A 25,781-nucleotide genomic window follows, 5' to 3' on the forward strand; every position below is an offset into this window, starting at 1 on the left:
CGCGACAGCATATTATGTTATAAATGTTCTTTTATTTTAAAAACTTTAATGAAACGTCGCTACTAAGTGTTCATTCCAATGAAATAGGTATGTACGCGGGGTATCAGCTAGTAGTTAATAAAATTATAGACCAAAATATAGTTGTTTGTATTGACTGACTATTCATAGATAGCAAATACAATCGACCACGAATCCGAACAAATCCATCGATGTGCAAGCGTTCTAATTTCAACACAGTTAATATCACCTCTTGTTGCCACAAAACTGTGATCTTGCACACTCAAGGAGCTGTTATGCCGGTGCATTAAGCGAGAGTTGACGTTGAGTGTTGTGCTGCACTCCATTACGTAACTCGACGTGCAGCCAATGACCTACTTACGCCCACAAACGTATAACAATTAAAACATTTCACTGAATATGCATCTGACCCCTAATAATAAGATCTCCTTAAGATTACCTATAAGTACTCAAAACAGCCTAGGTGTTGGTTGTTGTCGAGCGCGTAAAGGAATGTTGCAATATGCATTCATTCTCATTATTACGTCATAACCTACTTACAGAATAACTACGGCAATGATTACTTACACTTTATCATCGTTGATATGGAATCCTGGTAGTGATAACTCTACGAATACACGTATCACTAGACGACCCGTTATCATGAGTTAGTAATACTGAACCACAGTATAAAATAGTAAACATTTGATCAAAACACACAGTTAAATTAATATCTTTTTATTTATTTAGCCCATATAATATATGATAAAAGATATAGAATTTATATAACACAAGTAAGTAATTGTGTAACGCCCTAGAAACAAAGCCTTTTACACAATTTCATAATATTATTATTTGAATACGAAACAATCAAAGTAATATGGCTATCTACGAATAAAATATTTTAGAAGCATGAGACTGCCGCAGATAAAACTCTAAATATAGCCACGTCACTTTAGTCCACTAAAATCCAGTGAAAACATCCATTGATGGGTTTTTTTCCATTTTTATATTCGCGTTGATCCATTAACCAAGATGCTTTGTATAATTAACTAGCTGACCCAGCAAACGTTGTATTGCCGATATTAAAATCGCGATACAATAGTAACTGTTGATAGTAGATGGGTGAAAATTTGAAGTTGTGTGTATTTTTTAATGCTGACTCATAATCAAACAAATTTAAAAAAAAAAATAAAAAAAAATCGTTTGGACCACCCTTAACATTTAGGGGGATGAAAAATAGATGTTGTCCGATTCTCAGACCTACCCAATATGCACTCAAAATTTCATGATAATCGGTCAAGCCGTTTCGGAGGAGTTCAATGCTTAACACCATGACACGAGAATTTTATATATTAGATAATTTCGCACCTATGAGTGTCAAAAAATCCATTATAGGGATATATTGATAGACTGAGTGATTAAAAAGATAAATTACTTATTCAGAACAAATAAGATATATCTATATATAATATATAAGAGATTTACGTATATATTGATTCATCAGGATATCTCCAGTACCTTAAAGCCATAGAGGTTAGCTAGAACGGAATTTAAGAATTTGATTAGAGTTTATTTTATTATGAACAGAACAACGCGAACGTCTGTTGGGTCAGCCAGTATAAGTATATTTGGAAAGCTATAAATAAATATTTAAACTATATTAATTGGACTCGACACTCATCTTAAATTTTCTAGTTACTTATTCTCGTGTATGACGCAATACAAAACCTGATCGGGTCATGTCTAAATGTTGGAGAGCTCTCTACTTTTTTTTTTATGAAAAGGACGGACAAACGATCGCACATACAGGTCCGAGGAATCACAAGAGCTTTGCTGACCTTATAAAGCGAATCGAATAAACGGTCGGTTTTTTTTTTCACCCAGACAAAGGGAAAGGGCTACCCTCCGAGATAACGATGGAAAAGATTTGGTACCTTCCATACCCACGTAGCCGGCTGCGTTGGTTATGTGGGACTCACATGAAACCTAAGTTCCTACCTACTTAACTCCATCTGAGGTTGGCTTTGGGCAACTGCCCGCTAAACCTTCATTAGAGGCGACCCTCTCTTGGGGAGAGAGAGGCGCAAGGAATTAAAGGCGCAAAAGGCATTGCTTCATGGCGGGTGAGGAGGAGGCGCCGTGATTAGAGACAACGATTCTACCTGTTCTACCTCCTGCCACAGACGTCACCTGGAAATGAAACACTGAACCCTTATCACTTTCATCTGTGTTAAAATTCGGCAAATATTAGGGTTTCGCATAGTAAAAGGAAAAATTTAGCCTTGCCAAGATTGTTAATGTTTTAGGCCAGAGCATGTTTTAGTACAATAAGTTCAAATGTTACGGTTATTCTATTAGGTAATTTATTTACTGTCATTAGTTCAATCAATAAGTTAAAAAGTCTTTACAGCAGATCTTAAAATCAATTATGAAAAGAATCATATGAAAGAAATCTTATCTAAACGTTTTGATCACAATCAACAGTAATTCATAACATTATTGATAAAGACGAAACGAGTTAGGTACAATAATTAAAATGAACGTGGTTACGTGCTAACGAACGGAACGTGGAAAAACGTTCAATATACAATATTGAAGTCTTTTATCAGCACGTACTATCTGATAACTGTGTTTTTAATAAGACAAAGTGAGAAGGCGACCAAGACGATTACCTGATAAGCTATATACGCCGTGCCCGTTCAAATTCAGAGTCACTTACAGATTATTGAAAATACAACATTCTGAAAGACATCACAATTGCTGGTCTACTTGAGGCAAAAAATGACTCCCAGTCGCCTATGAAAAGATCGTTAAAAATGTCCGAATTTATACAGATAAAATAAAAACATTCATTCAAATTAATACCTTTTTCGTGGCAGAATGTTCAAAGTCTACGTAAGTATACGGTCATTAGAAGCTCGGATGCGAACACGAGGCAAGAATATTTTTGCAATTGAAATGTAATTATTGAAAATGGTTAAAAACGTCATTTATTTACACAATACTGTTAATTTATAAGGGCCTCAAAAACGTCACGCCATCGTTAAGTTTGGGTATGCTGTTATTTGGACAGGTTTTCACTGAAACTTTTGTCATTGCGTGGCGTTGTAATCAAAGCGCGGTCGAAACATAACTACTAAACGAAAACTCTGCCAACGCGTCTAGGCAGAGTTTTTCTTCAGACAATGTTTGAGCGTGATTGTGACTCTAGCTGTTTATTTTTAAGTCAATGCCGACAACCTCAACACAAGTCCCATTAATTGATTTATTTGCCAAATGTTTTTAAATTACATATGGTATACTATCATTACACTAGAATATAATATTTCTTAATTTATTTACTGAGTTAGTGTTTGTACTGTCTCTTATCATAATTGAACATATTATACAACATAGGTAGTTGTCAAAACCCTACGACGATAACAAGTTATGCGTGTGCTTTTATTGTTATTGGAATTATTTTTATTATTCTTAAATCTTGAATACCTTCAGCCGTTTTCAAACATTATGTATACTTTGATATAAATTACGAGTTAGTACTTCCTATTAATTAAAATATAAAAACTTTGCTTGATTTAAAAATAACAATTCAAAGCAAGAGGTACCTAAATGGCAATTTTCTGCCATGATCTTAGTCCAACCTAAATGGATAAGTCATTAAATACTAAAATAAAATTATCTCTCTAAAAAACTATCAGAGTTTTTAATACTTTGGCCATCCCGTGATGATGATGCTTGCTAAAGCGTCGAAATATCTAGTGAAATTCAAAATCCCCAATATGTGTTAAATATCCCATTATTTTTTATATTTAATACTACATACCTACCTACTAATATATTGTATTGATATGTGCCTTGCAATAGATAATTGAAGATAAACCATTAACATTACAAAATACTCATATATTTCAACTAAGTATCAAATAATGAGAGATCGTTTGACATAGGTACCTACTGTTTTTATTTGCAATCAGAGAATGAGGATGTTTTGTCTTTTGAAGGAAACCGATTGTGGCCACAATCGATGTGGGAATCGTAAATCGAAGTTACACAAGCACCCATATAATTTATTGGTAATACGTAAGCCATCTTTGTCGATAAATATTAACTTATACCTATTAATTAGTGTAGGTATTCTTATTCCAATTTTTGGCCTTGAGAATTTTGGAATCTTTGACGTAAAAATTGGTCCAGGTTGCACAATATGATAAATAGCTGGGATACAATCAGTTCTGAAAAAAAATATCAGTACATCAAGACACTATTATCATCACCATCAGCCGGAAGATGTCCACTGCTGGCCAAAGGCCGCGCCACAAAAATTTTCACGATGATCGGCCCTGCGCTGCCCTCATCCAACGTATTTGGGCGATCTTGACCAGATCGTCGGAACATCTTGTGCGGGGCCCACCAACACTGCGTTTCGGTGCGTGGTCGCCATTCGAGGACTTTACTGCCCCAAGATATTATCTTATACATAAAATTCTCGTGTCACAATGTTCGTTCCCGTACTCCTCCGAAACGGCTTGACCGGTTCTCATGAAATTTTGTGAGCATATTGAGTAGGTCTGAGAATCGGCCAACATCTATTTTTCATACCCCTAAAAGTTAAGGGTGGTCCACACAATTTTTTTTTTAATTTTTTTGACATTTTTTTTTAAATTTGTTTGATTATGAGTCAGCATTAAAAAATACATACAACTTCAAATTTAAACCCATCTACGATCAACAGTTACTTTTGAATCGCGATTTTAATATCGGCAATACAACGTTTGCTGGGTCAGCTAGTATTAATTCATAATTCAAAAATATCAATATCTTTTTACGCAGTACATTCTCACCTAGATTAAAATGTTAATGATCTAAATTCAAATAAGTTTGCATTTTATACGACATTTATCATTTTCTGACAATAACCTACATGTTATGACTTCCCTTTACGTTAAGAGAAGGACGGTAGTTTCAAATACGAGTTGGCAGTAAGGTAGTTCGTTCACCTATCCGTGCCCTTAATTATTTGACCTTAATCATGACTCATTGTTTTTTTTTCACTTTCAGACGAAAATAGCTGGGCAGGCCGCATAGAAAGTAGTTTACTCCGTTCATTATAAGGTAAGAATATAATAATATTACCTCTACCTGCAATCCTTGATTATTTAATTTAAGTACAACGATAGTTACTTACTTGTATTATTTTGTATTTCTACGTGAACTAAGTAATGAGGTATATACGATTCTCATGAATCTGGAGTATCTATATGTTACGAAACTTAAGAGTTTATTGGTAGGTTAACTTGACTCCAGCTAGGGTTACAAACCATAAATGTAAACTCCCGACTTAAGCTAGGGATTCAATCCTGAGATAGGCTTTATTCCAGGCGAATACTGTATTTTTAAGAGGGCTATAATAATTATAAGCATTCATAAAATTATTAATTTGTAGGTACTAAGATATTAATAATATCACTATCCAGGGACCATTAAGGGGAAGGATTATTAATGATTCCTAAAGCGTATAAATCAATTACGTAATTAACGGAGTCAAATTACTTTCACTTGACGACTTTTTCATTTTAGCGTAACCTGAAAAGCTATGAAAATGTTAATTAATTGTTATTTAAGCCACTGCCAAGTAAAGAGTGCTGCATTGGGTTTTGTTACATAAGTGTTTACCAGAGACAAAACCATAAGACAGAAGTTATTAGTTAGGTTAGGTTAATTGGTTAGCTAAGACACAACTTAATAATTAATTGCGTTATTAATTTAATTCCATAAATTTTACGTGTTGCTTATGATGTGCAAGTTCACGACATCGATAAAAGTAGGATAGTGTATCAAAAACGCTCGTCTTAAATAAGATAGTGCTGTATGAATGCTGACAACTAAATTATTTTTTATTCGTTTACATACTTGCAGTAAACAACAAACAACAAGTGAGGAAAAACAGTCAGACAAGTAAATTAGATATTGTTTGACATACTTCTTTAAAATTTTAATTCGATATTGTCAAACATAATAGGTAGGTTTATGCTACTAAAGCCTTTTCAGCATACTGCCAAGTCTTTTCATTATAGTAAATAATTTTATAAATAGAAAGATTTTAATTGCGGTAAGTAGTATACATTTCAGGATTGGTCTGAAGCAGACAGCATACCACTATCCGTAGTAACGAGATAACCTATTTAAAAGGAGAATATCTCCAAGAAGTATCGAAATTATAATGGAGATGGTTTCTCTATGATGATGCTCTAAAAGCAAAATAAGTAGGTAGAGTAGGTACCTACCTACATAATATGTCTCACATGTAATTACTTGTACTTACCTACCGACATGACATGCTGTCATGCTACTCCAGTGTCATCTGTCATCTGTCCAAGTCTAAATGTCATGTATCTAATCTCTTCTAGTTCTGTTGCTGTCTAAAAAATGTGAATTCCTGAAATGAAATCTGAATGAATATTGAATGTAGATTTTAGTGCCTGTGCATGTCATATTATTACTCAATAGGTAGTCAATAATTAGATTTAAATGAAATTTGAATAGTGAATGAAATTTGAACGTGACAAAAATAAAAATGTTCTGTAAAGTATTATGATGATATACCGTCATCGTAAATCATTATATAAAAATAAACGCACATTAAATTTTAAAAATGGGCTAAAAATACGTTCAGAATTTCCTTAATATTTAGAAATAGTACCATCGCGATCGTTATCAAATTGGTTATCATTATCAAAGTATTTTAAGACAAGACAGGTAAACGGTTGTTATCTGCTTGTGCTAATTTTATAAAATACTGGTGCCCCACATTTATCTACAAAGCTATTTTTTTTTTCAGAATACATAATGGCATTGGTGCTTCAATATATAAATAATATTCATGATTACATGAACAAACATGGAGGTATGTATAATAATATATTAAATTAAATATAACCTTCACAGTGGATAACTCTTTAAAGTCCTTAGTTATTATATTTTGTACCTATGAATAGTGATGTTACAACCTGACCTACTTCTATTTAATTTTATTATTTGTAAAAAGCAATTCTGCACAGATTGACCTTTAAAAGATGTAGCTATAAAGCTTTTTTGATTAAATATTTTAATATTATTAATATGTAGTTAACCAAACAAATAGTTAAAATAAAAACATACAAATGTATAATCAATTAATTTATTTTACTACATAAAGTCTTTAAAATTAAAGAGAATGAGAAGATCTAAGTTTATGTTTCTTGTCACTCTTTTACAACACTTCTAAATTACTTTGTCTATTGCATACTAATACCAAGTGATTGCCAATGCCAATGGGGGTCATCTACTATATAACAAGTTGGCCATTTTAGCACTCTTTAAGCTTCAGGTCGACCCACATAATATACAGTATTGTTCCTATCTCTGATCTGGTTCACTCCAATATTAGCTAGAACCATTTAACCCCAACATAGAGCTATTTGAATAATTGCGCATCTTTATTTTAAGAACTGCTTGTTCACTTGATGTTTCGATAAATCAATCACTTCATGGTGTCTCTTTGACCACATTTCTTATAGTATGTGATCTGAAGTGTTATTTAACCTTATTCTTGTAAACAAATTCTTAATATCATTATCACTATGAATGAACAAAATTCCTCTCTTTAAAGGAATATTCTCCACTTCAATAAGAAAAGTATTGAATTAAATGGTGCAAGACAATCTCAAGTTTCGATATCAAGTTAACCATTCTTATGGTTATGTTTTACCATACCTCAATGTCCTCCTATTCCTTGAAAAAAATTGAACCAGAATATATTTTACTAGATAAACCTGTGTGTTATTATAACCATTTAATAAAATCAATGAAAGTTAAAGATAATTGAATAATGTAAATTTTACTAAATTATTAATGTTTCACATCTGACAGACACAAATTTTAATTCTTTCAAAAAATATTTAATGTTAAGGTGCTATTCTGATGTTCATTAAAGATAGTTCCACTTTATATAATAAAATAATTATTTTTTCCAGATCCTCGCACAAATTCATGGTTCCTGATGAGTTCACCATTTCCTACATTATTAATATGCTTAAGTTATGTTTATCTAGTCAAGGTAAGTTTAATATAATTTATTTAAAAATATGATCAAATCAAAGTTAAGTTACTAACTTAAATTTTAATGAATGAAAAAACCTTTTGTAAATACACTATAGAGTATTACAGTACACATATTATTTTAAATGTCTATTTAATATAGACAGAGATAATTTTATAGAATACTGGCTGACCCAGCAAATGTTGTATTGCTGATATTAAAATCGCGATACAAAAGTAACTATTGATTGTAGATAGGTGAAAATTTGAAGTTGTATGTATTTTGTAATGCTGACTCATAATCAAACAAATTTAAAAAAAAATGTCAAAAAAATTTGGTGTGTACCACCGTTAACATTTAGGGGGATGAAAAATAGATGTTGTCCGATTCTCAGACCTATCCAATATGCACTCTTAATTTCATGAGAATCGGTTGAGCCGTTTCGAAGGAGTTTAACTACAAACACCGCGACATGAGAATTTTATATATTAGATTTACTAATAACTTATAATATACCTATATATACTAACTCAAATTATACACCCCCCAAAATAATTAAGGGAACAAGATATTGATTGTTTCAAAATTACCTAACATATTTTTTTAAATTAATAAAAATTTGTATATGAAACCTTATTGATGTTAAACAAGTGTCCGTTCATGAAAAAATTAATAAAAAAGTCAATATTATTTAGTTCAGAGCTAATAGAAAACAACTCTGTTATATGGTTTTTTGATGCTGTAAATGAACTGATTGTTACACTAATTGTCATATGTCCGGCCAAACAATCATAAATTCAATTTATAGTCAATTGCAATGTATCACTTGCTCACTGCATACACTGAAAAGACCATTGCATTATGTGGATGGAATAGGTATTTGTCAGTAAAAATTAGCGACCTCTACTGTCGAATTTGCCAAGTAGCTTTGTTGCCCATCGGTGCGCCTGTCTATCGCATATTCAGAACTGGTGAGTGAAATCACACATTTCTTACCATTTGGTCTTGTAAACGTGTAATATTCTTCTTTCGACCTTGAACATGCTGTCGTGAGTAGTAGATCTTTTATACGTCTAGACAGACTGTGACGGTTTAAAGACGTCGAAACAAATTGAGGTTGACTGTTAACCTCTATTTTGAGCAATGCACACACACTAACACAAAGTAACATTCAAATAGCGAGTGTAAGACGTAGCCTGTCACTAAAGTAGTAAACCTGGCTTATTTTCATCGCTTGTCAAGAAGCACGAGGCTCTGTCTAGTCGTATAAATTATCTATGGTCTCACGATATTGTTTCTAAAATATTATGTAGATAACGTACGTAGGTCATGACGATAATGTAGGTCTACTTCTAAATCATTTCCTGCATATTTAGGCCCTCTTCAAGCAAAGCGATCGGCTCGGGAGGTGTGCAATTCACACAGATTCAATCTTAAGGCGACACTAAATGCCAGCGACCTTGAGCGATATGAGTTCACGGCTGCCGGTCCGCCATCTATGCAACAAAGCCAATATTTTCAAAATTCTTGCGTGGAAAACAGTTTATATGCTTACAATCCTCGTTATTCACTACTAATCTGAATATATTAACCTACACAAAAAAGTACAAGCTATAAGAATAACTTTTCTGAGAGAAGTACTAAAAAAATGCGACACGCCATGCCAAAAACCTTGTTTAACTTCAAAGAAAAGTGGTAGTTCATAAAGGCTCGGCAGTGTTAAATATAACCAACAGCAAGAATTAGCAACCTACAAATAAGACTTAAGGATATGTGTAACAGGATTAAGTAGTGTTCATAGCTCTAAATGCTATACTTTCACCACAAAACTTGTCTAAAAACATCATGTTTGCGTGTTTTCTACTTACCCTTCGCCTTAAAAGACTTGCCAAGCAACTGAAAATTTGATTTCTGTAATTATTGTAATGTAAAGAGAATTCAACTCCGCCATTTTGTTTTTTAGGTGTCTATAGGGTCTTGGCGCCTTTAAAAAAAAAAAAATTTTAGAACTACGAACAAAAACTTCGATTCTCTTTGGTTTTTAATTTCTTCTACAATGCCTCATTTTTTAGTGGCCAGCTTTAATTAAAACCTTAAAAATCTTTGTTCTACTTTAAGGTTTTGTTTGCTGAATATTTAAGGAAAAATATATGTTGATTCTTGAGTAAAAAGTAAAATTATTGCGTGTATATAAAGTGTTTTACAATTAATATCTATTGATTGCACTTTGCATAATTTTTTTTTTTACAGTTTATCATGCGATCAGGCGAGATTATGAACAGAGTTGCCGTCAGAGTAGATTTCGCACTAAGAATTTCTCTATAAATTTCTTGCATATATTTATGAAATATTCTTATATTATATAATAATAATATTTATTTTTACGCAAATTAACTTGCCCCAAACTAGGCATATCCTATACATTCTATGGGTGCTAGGAATGTTAAATTTAATATGATATACATATAATATATAAAATTCTCATGTCGCGGTGTTTGTAGTTAAACTCCTTCGAAACGGCTTGACCGATTCTCATGAAATTTTGAGTGCATATTGGGTAGGTCTGAGAATCGGACAACATCTATTTTTCATCCCCCTAAATGTTAAGGGACCACACCAAATATATTTTTTAAATTTTTTTGACACATTTTTTAAATCTGTTTGATTATGAGTCAGCATTAAAAAATACATACAACTTCAAATTTTCACATATTTTTGGCAATACAACGTTTCCTGGGTTCAGCTAGTAACTATATAAAAAACATATAAACATCCATGACTCGGGAACAAACATCGATATTCATCATATAAGTGTTTGCAACAACCGGGATTCGAACCCGGGATCTCTGTGCTCAGTGGGTGGATCACTAATCATGTGCCATATGGGTCGTCTATCTTATAACATAATATATACAAAAATATTTCATATAAAATAATTAATTCTACCATTATGTGGTCTTTGTATTATTTGACGAATAACGAAATGTTGTGAATTTTACCTGACCAATTACATACATTACATTGCACAAATAAAATTTGAAAAACAAAACTTTATGAACGATGCGGGATTCAAACCCACGACCTCCGGCGTTCCGTGCCGGTGCTCTAACCAACTGACCTAACCGTTCGAGTACCATGAAGCCACAACCTGAGAGTTGATTTGTTCAACTATAACGCAAACAGAATTTTATAACGAGGCGGTACTCGAACGGTTAGCTCAGTTGGTTAGAGCACCGGCACGGAACGCCGGAGGTCGTGGGTTCGAATCCCGCATCGTTCATAAAGTTTTGTTTTTCAAATTTTATTTGTGCATTTATCCTAGAAGTGAGGGTTATCCCTTTGAGAACATAACATATTGTATACATTTCATTTATAAAATGAAAATATAAGCTTATTCAATTTTCAGGTATTAGGGCCACGGTTTATGGAAAACAGAAAACCTTTTGACCTCCAAAAAGTTTTAATATGGTACAATTTTCTACAAGTGCTGTTTAGTGCCTGGCTCTTCTATGAGGTAAGAATGATTCATGCTGTGAATAATAATATTATTTAATATTTAACAGTCAAATAGGTTTAATGTAATGTATTATCACGGGTTTGCATTAGAAATTCGCATCCTTAATTAAGGGTTGGAGGAGGGGGAAAGGGTGAGTGATAAACAGACCCTTCTTCAATCCCTAAAGCGCGGAAAATAGTAGTTTTAATTTTATTGAACCATTTTAATTTGAGGTTGTGCAAGCTATTTTCGGATAGCCTTTGAACAATGATTATATTATACAATAAGTTTTTGAGACTAATTACTAGTACTTGAAAACATGAAAAACTGTTCCGTTGTGCGTAAATGCAAACGCAAATTAAAAAAAACACAAATCTCCACGGGGTGTCAATTCAATGGGGGAAAAACCCACATAAAATAAACCCTTATAGGGGGTTTACACGGGGTCGATTTAAGCCGTGCGGCAAGTCGCCCGTCGCATAGCTTGTAAAAATCTAATCGCCACGTCATTTATACCGCACCGCACCGCAAAAACAGCATGCGACTTGTTAAAAGAAATTACTGAGCAGAACGGGTGTTTCACGTACCAGCCTCGAAATGTTTCGTACTTCAATTATTCAAGAAGTGCTTATGAAAATCGAGCGATCGCCTGCAACTGACCATTAACATGACGGTTGTTTTTGTTCAGCCGCCGCATACGGCTCGACGTGGCATCCGACTTTGCGATTTTTGTGACTTCAGGCGTAGTTGAATTGTCGTTTACGGCCGTTCCCAATATTCAGTCTATTTCTTACTTGAGAAAAAAATCGTAGCTATCGTTGACTTTTCTGTCCCAATAAACTTATCGACGGTAACTCACCTTATCCGTACACGCAGTCTGAAAATAGGACGACGTATAGCTTACCAGCGATAGAAGTTCGCGCTTCCCAATATAAGGCGATAAGAATGACTTATCGGATAAATTGGGACAGCTTCAGATTATAGATAGCTAATTACTGGCAGTAGAAGGTAGTAATTTGTCTCTATCTGTAGATAGTATATTGGGAACGGCCGTTAGACGACCGATTTTAGACGTATGGCGAAAATTTACCCGTGTAAACCCCCTATAATAGGAACTCCAAATTCAGGATGCGAATTTCTAATGCACATCCCATATCACTATATTATGTCATAAACAATTGGTAGTATAGATATGAAATATAATAATTAGTAGATCCTTTAGTAGATAAATGACCTCTCATAGTTGTTAATATTGTTTGTGACCTCACTCATACTAATTATGATTTCATTTATTTGATATTGACTTTGAAATTAATTTAATTAGAAACGGAAGGAATAATTTGTATAATTTTGGCTTTATTAATATTTGATTAGTTGACTATTACGAGGTATTGATAGTAATATTGCGAGGTTAATTTGTTGATTACTTAATTCAATTGCTGTATTTTAACAACGCATTAATCAGGCGTATTGAATTATTTATATATTGTCCAATGGTTAAATTATAGAGAATTGTAATGAATATTCAAGATTCCTCCAATACACCCTAATTGGTTGGATTTAATGTGATCAATACACAATATGTTCATAGGAAAAAAAAAATAACAATGACACACATACGCACATATGCGCGCACACACACACACACGCACAGTCACACACTCACATACTCACACACACACACAGACATCCTGTTCGTATAATATTTTTCTTTTGCTATAGTATATATTTAAAGACTTATTTTGTTATCCCTAGTTTTTGGTACTGTTAATATTAATTAATATGGAAGAACAAGGCCTTCTGGCACAGGTGTTCCTCACTTAATGGAAGATCAGATCCTATATGTTTGTACCATTTTTGTGACTGAAATAAAAAGAAATTCATTATTTTTTCCAAATCAAAATCCCTCAATATATCAAAAACACAGATGTAATGGAACTACAACTTTTTATCTATGTTGCATTATGTTATTTATTTATAATTTATTTATTGTTAATAAGAACGACCTATAACCAATTACACTCTTTAAACATAAAATAAAGTCCAATAATAAAGATTAAACAGTGTCAAAAGTAATATGAAAAATATGTTTACATACAAAGATGTTGAGACAATACACAAAGGGTTACTTATTCGTTCCAATAATACATTATTTATTGCAATGTTTTGATATGGTGTCCCGATGATGGTAAAAATTATGTATTCATATTATTTTATGTAACTTTATAAATACCTAGGTATTATTATTGACGTTACGGAACTATTCAAACAGCACGTTAAAATGTTGATGTTTATTTGATTTTTTTTTTGTTATCACTAATAAGGGTTTAAGTGTGAAATTGCTGTTTTGGCTTACTGGCTAGTTTTGATTCAATTAAAACGCCTTGCTGTGAGATTTCAAATGGAAATTTTACACATGACAGCTAGAAGATTCTAAATTTAAAAAATGTATGACACTGAATTGCTTGACTTTCAATTGTTTATATTTCGGTTTTAAAGTATGCATAGTACATTAAGAATTAAGGTTATTTTCAAATACAATACCAATGCAATTTCTTACTTTAACCCGTTTCAATTTATAAGTATTAACTCTTCATTTTTTTTGTCTATTGAAATATATAGTTAGTTAGTATATGGAAATAGGTTGAGTTCTGTATGAAATGTCATAGAATAAAAAAAATATTATCTATCGCAAAATCCAATTGTGAAAAATTTGTGTAAATATCAGATTGTTTTTCAGTTAATTTGTTAACACTTGACCTTGTAGTTCCTGTTTGCAATTTATAATATTAAGTAGGTACTTACCTTATTATGTTATATTTATTCAACTTCTAACAATGTGTGCTATTGTATAGACTATAGTTAGACATGTAACAGGATTTCAGTAGTATAACCACAGTATATAAATACGTTAAAGGAGTATGGAAACTACGTACAAACTTTCGAAACGACGCACGCACACAGACGCAGGTCTCAACAAGGTCAATGAGCGGACGTCCCAGTGCTGATAGTCGCGCGAGCCCTGCGCTTGCGCCTGCCGTGTTGACACATGCATGACATCTGCTTATGTGCGTGCGTTATATTTAACGTTTGTACGTAGTTTCTATCCTTCTTTAGCTGGTATATATATAATGTGGTATAACGTAGTTTAATGAATCATAATAAAATCTATATGATTTTAACCAATGTACCCAGAGCATGATGGGAGGCTGGCTCAATCATTACAGCTTACGATGCCAACCCGTGGACTACACAGACAATCCCATAGCTAATAGAGTAAGTGATGCGATGAACTATTGTTGCCTGTTACCCTCAACAAACGAACTAACATCACTGTAAATATGACATAATCATTCATTTATTTTGCAGGACCTGTAAATACAACCGCGACATTATATTTATAAAACAATGGTATTATTATTATTTAAGTTGTACAAAGTATTTTTATTATATAGATGTAATGTTATGATATTACTAACATCAAGGTTCTACGCAGTTACGTATAACAAAACTGATACCTACTATGCACTACCTACCTACTGCTGATGATTGAAAGAATTAATGTCATCAAGTCGGCCCTGAATACAGTTCTGTCTGGGATTGATGACTCAATGCTGTAGTGCAGGGATTCCCAACCTTTTACTTTATGCGCCGCAATATAAATATCCGCGGGATTTAAATGGGGAGTCGAAATAACAATATATAACAAACAATAGTATAAAAGAATTAGTTTTTTTTTATTCAATCGACAAGTAGGTACATTATAGTGAAAGGCGGAGGTCGTGTTGTTATGTGTCGCTAACTTCGCATCGCATTAGAATTTTAATATAAAGTTATATACAGCTCAAACATCCTCCCCTCCTTGAATCACATCACGCCCGCTAGTAACCCACTGGTTGGGAGTCCATGCGGTAGTGCATTAATTGGTATCAGGGCGGGAGCCGGGGCGTAGAGGTTAGCTCCTCGTCATGGTTGCCACACGTCACACAATATACAAATAACATAGGGCCAGGTGTCGGCGTATTGTTTCAGATCGGGGCCGCAGGCTGGTTCACAGGCAGGTATAACTTTCACTGTCAGCCGGTCGACCACTCCAAACATCCACAAACAATGAGGGTGAATTGAATCTACAGTATTTATTATTTCCAATTACTAGGAACCCTATGTTTTTCTTTGGTGCCATATTGATGTTTGCTTTTAAAAAAATTTCACTCTTCACAGTGTTAACTCCCACCATAAAAGCTTCGCCCACCGAGGCACTCTCACACGTATGTTTTTTTCAGCAGTGTTCACTGATTCAGCTGCCCCTCGGTCTTTGTATTTGTTTTTGTTTGTATGTTTGTTATAATTGTGTGTTAACATTGCATGTTCAATACGTTTCGCGTAACACTGGTGTTTCGCGTGATCCATGCATCCCATCATTTATCAATCCATCGTAGTTATTTACGAATTCATTCATAATATCGCATCAAAAATCTCTGTGACTAAAGCAAGGCTAAGGTTATATTTCATTATAGTTTTTTATACTGTGATAAAATATGTACTTGAAAAATAATTATTAAAATATTTGAGATACATTTCTGAATATGTACCCTTAGCCTCGATAATTTCATGTTATAATAACAAATCAGTTTCACACATACCCATACATTATTTCATAAACCTAGAAAGTAAGTTGTGTTAACCATCTTTGGAATAAAATAATTTTAATTTGATTTTTTTTACTTTTGATCTGAATATAAGATTTTGCTTTATTTTTTTGAATTTTCAAATTTACTAATTTAACATAAAAATGGTTCTATAATATTATTGTAAATTTTCAGATGGTACATGCATGTTGGTGGTACTACTTTTCAAAGTTCACAGAATTTTTTGATACAGTGAGTATTTTTGTTTGTTTAACTTGTTATATATTATGTACAGTCAGTTACATAAAATTAAACTATAGTTCTGTGTTGGATCTGTAAAGAGTATTCGCTATAAATCCCTGTGAGGCATTATTTTTAAAATTTCCACGTTTATTAATTTAATTGCATGTCAAAATATGTTTATTATATTATATCGAGTAAGTTTGGTACCTATAACATTTATTAGATATTTAATATATTATAGTGCACATTATCCTGCAACACCAGAGCAATCACTGGACCGTTGCCGGCCTTTTAGTGCGCGCTTTTTTTAATGTCAGATCGTCTTGGAAACACCGCGCAAGAAATTCGGTCGAAAGCTCCTTGAATACCGCACGGTTTCAAAGTTTCTTCCGGCTGTGATCGACAATTTCCTATAAGTAATTAATACCAGTAGAACCGCGTCCGCCTGTCTACTCAGATCGGATGTCGGCGTCCGAGTACGGTTCGGTACAAGACACGAGTATACTTGGACAGTAAAATCCCGTTTTATTCTTACTGCTCTTCACCCATAACCCTTAAGCTGGGGAATTCGGGATACACATGCCCATGGCTTGCACACTAGCATACCAGCTCATTGCATACGTGCCAGCTACTGTAATGTGTATACGCTAACTGGCATATATGTAGCTATCACAACATTTGATGTACCTACTTGCATGCCCGTTGAGGGAGGGGACGCCGGGGATTGCCAAACTGGCAACTGTTAACAGACGCGACAGGTACTGGCATGCCAGTAGCGGACTCGTTGATTTTGTTTAATCCACTTCGATTGTTATCCATTTTTAGCGCACAAGAATAGGTTCGAATTCTCTTACGAACTGTCCTGTGTATACGCGATGGTATTACTGGCATGCAAGGGCACAACTTGCATGCCAGTATCACTTGCAAATGTATCCGCAGTGTGCTTGTTACTCGTAAATGCCAGTAACTTTCATACCAGCGATTTACTGGCATGTGTATTTACCCAGGTCGAACTTTCCCAACACTCGCTGTATACATTTCTGCAGCAAATCTATTTTTACCAATCCTCGCATTTAGACCAAACCTATACCACATACTTATGTTTATAAGTATTAGGGTGTTATCAAATCATAAAATTGAATAATTAATATTCGTGTTAATTCATAGAATCGTGATAGAACTTCGTGAAATACACAGATATTTTGAGAGTTTACGAGCCACTTAAAAGTTAAATTGACTCGTATGATATCACGAATATCATGTGAGCAAGGGTCGATGAGCGAATGAATTTATATCGTTATTGCACGATTTTGACACGTTTCATTATTTTATATGAATGTATTACGATGTTGGTAACAAAATATAATGTATTATTTTAGACTTTTTAACGCGGATCTCAGACACTTTTTAATGTTCATTTATGTTGTGTTTAAAACATAAAAAATTGCATGAATGAAAGAATGATTTAAAAGAAACTCGTTGTCTTTTAAAGTCATGTGCTGTATTATAGACACTATGATTTATATTTCTTATTTCTTTAAAGAAATAATAGCTTAATTTTAGTAGCTCCTTAATTTTTTTTTAATTTTGTTCATACAATCATTTAATAACCTAAAGATATTTTGAGCTTCAAAGAAGAAAAGTCACATAAATTTTTATTTCTATGTGCTTACGTTCACAGCAGTTCGTAATCTTCGTTCCATAGTTGTATTAAAAAATAAAATATTTTACTCTTTATACACATACACACAATCTATATATTATTTCTTAATCGTCTTTTTTATCGGAGCACCAAGACTTCCATAATTATTCTTTATCAAATTTAATGATTCAAACACCACTATAAAACTTTAGATTTGCCATAATAATAATAGTGTGTGTATAAGTGATAAATCACATAATTTCCAAAAAAAAAACAGTGCCATCTGTTGGCAGTATAACGAACTAATGTTTTTCTGAGACTGTATATAATATATTTATTAAAAGAGAAGTTTAAGATAATACGTATTACTATTAATAAACTATGATTTAATTGACTTATAATACAAATACAATATTTTATCGCTGCTAAATTTCCGTCGCGATCTCTGTCAGCCTTACAAATAAACTTTCTATAAAGTTAGTTACAACTGGGAATAAACCAAGAATATTTAAAAAGTTTACAAAATACAGACATTTTGATTAAGATTGGTTTATATGGACGTATCACGTTTCCCGCGTTTATTTACAAGGTTGCTTGACATTTGGGAAATTTCAGAATAATTTTTGTATTCGAAGTGTTGTCGGCTATATAGTCAACGTTTTGCAAATTCCTGGTTTACTCACAGGCATAACTTTATACCAAGTTTATTTTTAAGACCGTGAGAGAACAATAATTGATTTACACGTGAACAATTTCTTTTTACAGATCTTCTTTGTGCTAAGAAAGAAATTTGATCACGTATCTACACTACACGTAATCCACCACGGAGTGATGCCAATGTCGGTCTGGTTCGGTGTGAAGTTCACTCCGGGCGGTCACTCCACATTCTTCGGGTTGTTGAACACGTTTGTGCACATCGTCATGTACTCCTACTATCTGCTCTCGGCGCTCGGGCCGCAAATGAGGAAGTACTTGTGGTGGAAGAAATATTTGACAACATTGCAAATGGTAACAATTTTCATTCTCTATTTTTTTTATGATGGAAATGGACGAGGCGAGTGTATCTTTTGCCAGGTGATACATGTAGGTACAATAGCTCAGGAGTCTTGAAATACATAATTTTACCAGTGGGAGGCTACTTTGCACAGGATGCCGGCTAGATTATGGGTACCACAACGGCACCTATTTCTGCCGTGTAGCAGTAATGTGTAAACATTGCTGTGTTTCTGTCTGAAGGGCGCCGTAACTAGTGAAATTACTGGGCAAATGAGACTTAACATCTTACGTCTCAAGGTGACGAGCGCAATTGTAGTGCCGCTCAGAATTTTTATGTTGTTCAAGAATCCTGCACTGCATTGTACTGCGCAGGGCGTATCAATTACCATCAGATGAGCGTCCTGCTTGTCTCCTCCCTTATTTTATAAAAAAAAATTGAGCGGCAATACCTAGAACTAATACAGGAAATACTTTTTCATTATAAACCATAGAGAGATGTTAATTAATACTAATAGGGTTTTTTTAAATACCTGCTCTTATACTAGCCGAGTATTAGTATTCTGGAAAAGTATAGTTCGGGCTGCCACCGTACTTTAAATAGAGTATATTTTATAAAAAAAACACTAGTAGAGTATGCTACACTGTTGTTAGGTATCTACATAATATGACTTTATTGGCACGGCAGACATGCCTAATAACTTATTTGTTAATACGGCTTTACTCACGTTTTTGTCGGTGTCGGTACCGACTAGTTTCGGACCATTCGGTCCTTCATCTTTGACGCGAACCTACCACACTCACCCTGATGAAGGACCTCCGAATGGTCCGAAACTAGTCGGTACCGACACCGACAAAAACGTGAGTAAAGCCGTATTAACAGATAATTTAATAATGACTCACGAAAGTTTTAATAATTTAAATGCCCAATAATATTTAGTAAAGTCATTAATTTCATTTCAATACGACAAGGTGATGAAGGAAGAAACATATGATGGCATGAATGGTTCTAAATCATTTAATTATATGAGTCTAATTATTAATCTGTACACTTAATTACTCTCTTAATTCATATGAGTACTCTACTTTTTTTTAAAAAAAATAGAAACCCCTATTTGTGTCATACACTGGCAGTAGCCATACATTATACATCAGCCTAGCGAAACTAAGAAAAAAGCGATTGTATGAAACGTGCAGTCATTGATAGATTGACAGATGACGGCTATAATCTTGTTAAAAACGGAGATAGCCGAAATCCATTACGTTTTAAGCAACTGTTCGCTTTCATACTTAGCCGGATTATACTTCGTCGCCAATGTCAAACCACTACTGCTCTAAATTTCAATTTTTACTCAGGCAGTCACGCCTCTAATTTACGTAGTATTTACTTTCTCTTTGTTTGGGATTATAGTAGTTGTGCAGAACTGTATTGTAACTGTTTACTGTAATTTAACGGAATTATTCGTAGTTATTTGTGAATAAAAAGTATTACGATCAGACGAATATAAATAGGTAACTAATTAAATGTTAGAAAAATAACTACATAAGTTATAGGTCAGATCAATAATAGGACATTGTTCATAATGTCCAGACAGTTTGAAACACTCCCAATAAGTATGAGTGGACAATATTTTTAAAATGTGTAGTATTTAAATATAAGGAAATTTTGAATAGTTTCTATTAAGTAGAACTATAAAAAGATGACGTGTTTTACTCAATTATTTTACAACCTAACCTTGTTTTCAATATGATACTTAAAACACTGAAAATTTAATATAGGTTTAGGTAGACACAGTCTTAACTTTCAATGGATAGCGGTTTAAACAAAATTTTACTCAAAAATCACTTCCTTAACTCGGGTGATATGCAGTGGCAGATTCGCGAGCTTAAGGCGAACAGTAAGCAGAAAACACGTAAACATGGTGTTTTTGGACAAGTTTTGTGGTTAAAGTATAGGTTATAAGGTTAATATTTGTAGGTTGCTAATGTTTGCTGTTGGTTATAGTTAACACTACCGAGCCTTTTTGAACTACCACTTTTCTTCGAAGTTAAACAAGTTTTTTGGCATGGCGTGACGCATTTTTTTGGTACTTTTCACAGAAAAGTTATTCTTATAGCTTGTACTTTTTTGTGAAAATTCATTTATTCAGATAAGTAGTGAATAACGAGGATTGTAAGCATGTAAACTGTTTTCCACCCAAGAATTTTGAAAATATTTGCCGTGAACTCATATCGCTCAAGGTCGCTGGCATTTAGTGTCGCCTTAAGGCTGGGGACCAATCCAATGACCTTGAGGAATCGAGCTGAGCTAGGTTACCTCTCTTGCACAAGATCGCCATTGTTTTAATCCAGAATTAGAAGCATTTTTAATTTATTACAAACATAATACAATTTTCTTTACGAAACTATGTCATGTTAAACAGTATTGGTGTACAATTAATACATTTTCTATTCTAACATGTAAAACATTATGTTCACAGGCCCAATTTGTTGGTATCATGGTGCATGCATTCCAACTGTTATTCATTGAGTGTGACTACCCACGAGCCTTCGTCTGGTGGATCGGCATGCACGCTGTTATGTTCTTCTTCCTCTTCAAAGACTTCTACAATCAGTCATATTCCAAACCAAAGGTAAATATGGTTTCATACTTAGTATATATATTTACCAGTGGGAGGTTCCTTTGCACAGGATGCCGGCTCGATTATAGGTACCACACCGTCTTTTTCTGCCCTGAAGCAGTAGGTAATGTCTCAAGGTGACGAGCGCAATTATTGTAGTGTCGCTCAGAACTTTTGGGTTTTTCAAGAATCTTGAGCGGCACTGTATTATAATGGGCACGGCGTGTCAATTACCATCAGCTGTACTGCCTGGTCGTCATGTCCCCTTATTGTCATAAAAAATGTATATAAGTTTGGATTTTAGATCCCGAAATTGTCAAGAACATGGTAGGTACCTACATATACATGATATATATTAACAAATAATCAACTAAAAATCAAAACAGCAATCAGTTGAAATCTTTTTTCTGCTCATCTATTTTTATTTATCTTTTATACAGCCACGACCCACGCCACACGTGTTTTTTTGACCCTCATTATACAACTGTTGCTTAATAAACTATTATAAAGGAGATGAATTACTTACGAATTATTCCTAATACAATCGCAAACAACTCCGGGAGTATTCTAGTCTGTGCGGTTGTCATTTGATTAAGTTACGCTTCATCTCATAGCTCTGTGTATTCCTGGTTCAGTATGTGTTTGTGTTCACAGGACCTATATATTATTCTCGATTGATTTTAGCAAGAAGTTTCCGTAATATTAAAAAATTACAAATGGCGTGTAATTTCCGCGTGACATTGTCATCGCGCGTTCATTAGAGGGAGTGTAGTGTACTGATGTCACAGTAGTCTCTCTTTTAGTACAGTAGTTTCGGTACGAGGGACAAAAGTGGCCGATTATCTTCCGACAAGACGACTTTTCTCGGTCGTACCAGGGACTAAAAGCGAACTTTTCATCCAGGTGGGAAAAAAAATTGTAAACGCACAACGTGAGATAAGTAGGATATTGCCTCCCGCATTAAGAATGACCTACTTTTCTCCTTAGGTGCGAAATATACTATGTTATCATTTGTTTCATTGCAGGTCCGCGCGAAATCGCCACAGCCCGTGACGACGGATATCAGCGACGCACAAGAGATAACGTACAAGAACGGTTCTATAAAGAATGGCTACACCAACGGCCACGGGCACACCAACGGACTCGTACGGACGCGAACCGTCCTTCCCGCGGGCAACTGACATCTGACCGCAGACCGCGCCACGTGACGACATTCTAGCATTCCGTACTCTGTGATGACGTCACGCGACAACGTAGACTCGCGTGCTTCTCATGCGCAGTGACTTATTTAGTTTGTGGACATTCTCTAGTGCTACATGTTGATTCTAAGTGCCACATACAAATCAGGGTGAAGGTGAAAGCTTTAATGTGGCATAACCTTTATCTAGACCCTAAACCATCAGATGTATGTTTAAGAATTCCAAGCGAAGACATTACAATACTTTGTGATGTCTGTTTGGCAGCAAACTGGAGTTATACATATTTTATAGATTCTTTGTAAACAACTGACTACTTGTAGAAAATTTATGATAGCCCAATCAAAAATTTTTATAACTCCAACGTTTAGATCGACCCTCACCAAGCGACCACTCAGCGAATCAAACTCATGTACGAATCATGTCATCTATCCGATGTAAAAAGAGGTGGTATGGTGTATATTTTATTTTTAATGATACAAAATGTAGCTATTTTGTGATCGCATAGCGTTTTGTACTTTTAATACAGTGTGCGCTTTTAGGGAATAGTACCTTGAGGGATGTGTGTTTGTATATAATTGTATGATAATATTAACTATGTACGTATATTTATTTCCGAAATGATCAACTGCAATGAAACAATAGTATTTTGGGGTCTTTTATTTATTTAATAAAAATCGGCCCTTATGTTTTATAAACAAGATCAAATGTTTTATTAATAATAATAATTAAAAGGTATATTTGGTTCAAAAAGTTTACAGAAATCTTAATAACAATGTGGAATTTAAAGAACCAATGTGGTGTCTAGTCAGCATTATGTTGGGAACTTCTCAACGCTGGTATTCTCTAGACACCGATATCTTCATTTCTTTACACTCACTGCAAATAACTAAAAAATACAAAATTTTGTATGTTTTTATTATATACTACTAGTTAATCATTTACATGGTTTTATTGTTAATTGTAATAAAATTTAACAAAACTGTTTTGCAGTGATCCCTCATTTACCACCATAGCTATTGTTATAAAAATATAGGTTTGTTAACTAATAATGTATTCTTATTCTGCTTAATCTGTTATGTAATAATCTCGTTTTAAGTAAATCAAATTTATGGGCGAGATTAAAATGTCTATAGAACATCGACAAACTGGTTTGTTTAGTAATATTAATATTTAGTACCAGATAACATTATTCAAGTTTGATAATTCCAAATTACTTAATACATGGAAAGTATAAGTTATTTCAAGTTGAAAAGTGTTTACCGAATACAACAACGAATAAATGTGTCTCAACAATAGTTTAAATTAAGCGCACAGAATCTTAACATTAACGATGCCAGTTTTATGTAATTCAGTCTGTATTTTGTGCGTTCTAACAGTATTTTAATATCTGATTTTATTATAATTTTATTTATTGCAATGCAATAAAGGTTATACCTTTATAATGACACTGAGGTTGTGTTTGCTTATTAATTTATGGTTTATTTAATACCAAATATAAATATGAAAATATCTCAATTACTGCAAATTTAGAATTAATTTCGTGTTATTACCATAAATGGTACAAAATTATTTAGTCAATTTAGTTATCTTAAATGAATAAGTTGTATAATAAAAGACAAGTTTGCAGGATGAATTCGCTCCGGCACAAGGTCACTAGCCTCGTTTGGTGCACTTGTCCCAATTATAGCAATATCAGAATTATTATAGAGAACGGGTTTCGAGCAATAACAATAATATTAGAGTCGTGATTTAGTCTTCCGTTTTGTTTTGTACTTATCAGAATTAAGGTGCTCCTCTAGCCTGTACAACACAGCAGCTTTTACAAGCAGCAAAACTTATTGCTCGCGATTTGTAAATAAAAATCTCCTTCTATAGTGATATTTAATGAAATTGGTTTATTGTAATATTGCAATTTTTATACAAAAAGGCAAATAAAGTAAGGGTAAAGATCTTATCAATGTATTTATTTTATACCCTCCATTTTCAGGCTTACTATCAGGTATATGGATTTTTATAAATGGCATTATATTCCTTAAGAGTTCTTTTTGATGTCAGTTTAAACACTCGCTACGGAAGTAATGGCGCTCGGAGAGAGAAATGGCGCAAGAAACTCTCCCAGCACTCTTTTGCGCGCTGTTTCATAAAAATAACATATTGTACTGTCATTGCTATTCCCTTGAAACAATCATGGCTGTCAGACCCTGGCTGTTCTAATCGCTTAGTTATTCAGTTGTGGAGTTGTTTGACTAGATCATTAGGTTATTTATTTTCTAACAGAAAGTGTATTTATATATAGATATTCAAACTATATATATTTGAGCAGTTGAATACTAATTTTGTAAGTGATATGTAAGTGATCACCACACGTAAACAGTTTGAAACTACACAAATAAAATTTTATGAACGATGCGGGACTCGAACCCACGACCTCTGGCGTTCCGTGCCAATTCTCTAACCAACTGAGCTAACCGTTCGTGTGACTCATCGTCATAAAATCTTGCATGCTTTGTTCAACTCTCAGTTTGAAACTACTCGTGCAATATCACTAGTGCTGAACTGTACTGTTACCCGGTTACATCATCTCTGACCTGACGTCGATGACGTCACATCGTCTCTTTGATACGGTGTGCAAAAGAAGCATCACTAGGATATTATTATTATCTAATAAATAAAAAAACCGACTTATTTTTTCAGTCTTATACTGTGTGATGTTGATTATTATTAGTGATGAAAAATCAACGAGAGTCTGGGATAAGTAAAAAAGTATTTATTTTCTGGCAGTACTTTTATAGCGACACAAAACTCTTAAGAGAGTCTACAAAACTATAAATGACAAAAGTGAAAACGTACCAATGAGTAATGACTACTTCAAAAACAAAGGA

General features: G+C 33.7%; 1 protein-coding gene across 3 annotated transcripts in view; it reads left to right on the plus strand.

Moving 5' to 3' along the window:
• The window catches only part of LOC126968224 (elongation of very long chain fatty acids protein AAEL008004-like), a 43,594-nt gene extending 18,741 nt beyond the window's left edge, over positions 1-24,853 (plus strand). Inside the window, exons 2-10 of one of the 3 annotated variants that reach the window (XM_050813097.1) lie at positions 5,059-5,112; positions 6,839-6,904; positions 8,013-8,095; positions 11,484-11,591; positions 14,769-14,849; positions 16,397-16,453; positions 18,852-19,094; positions 21,560-21,712; positions 22,726-24,853. In XM_050813097.1, the coding sequence (XP_050669054.1) occupies positions 6,847-6,904; positions 8,013-8,095; positions 11,484-11,591; positions 14,769-14,849; positions 16,397-16,453; positions 18,852-19,094; positions 21,560-21,712; positions 22,726-22,881 (939 nt within the window). In that variant the 5' untranslated portion in view covers positions 5,059-5,112; positions 6,839-6,846 and the 3' untranslated portion in view covers positions 22,882-24,853. Of the gene's footprint in view, positions 1-5,058; positions 5,113-6,516; positions 6,757-6,838; positions 6,905-8,012; positions 8,096-11,483; positions 11,592-14,768; positions 14,850-15,605; positions 15,690-16,396; positions 16,454-18,851; positions 19,095-21,559; positions 21,713-22,725 lie in introns of those variants that run through there. The other 2 variants (XM_050813095.1, XM_050813096.1) reach the window with 2 other exon arrangements.
• The last annotated feature ends 928 nt before the right edge of the window (positions 24,854-25,781 follow it).

This window comes from Leptidea sinapis, chromosome 15 (assembly GCF_905404315.1).
Source record: "Leptidea sinapis chromosome 15, ilLepSina1.1, whole genome shotgun sequence".
Classification (NCBI taxonomy): Eukaryota; Metazoa; Arthropoda; class Insecta; order Lepidoptera; family Pieridae; genus Leptidea; species Leptidea sinapis.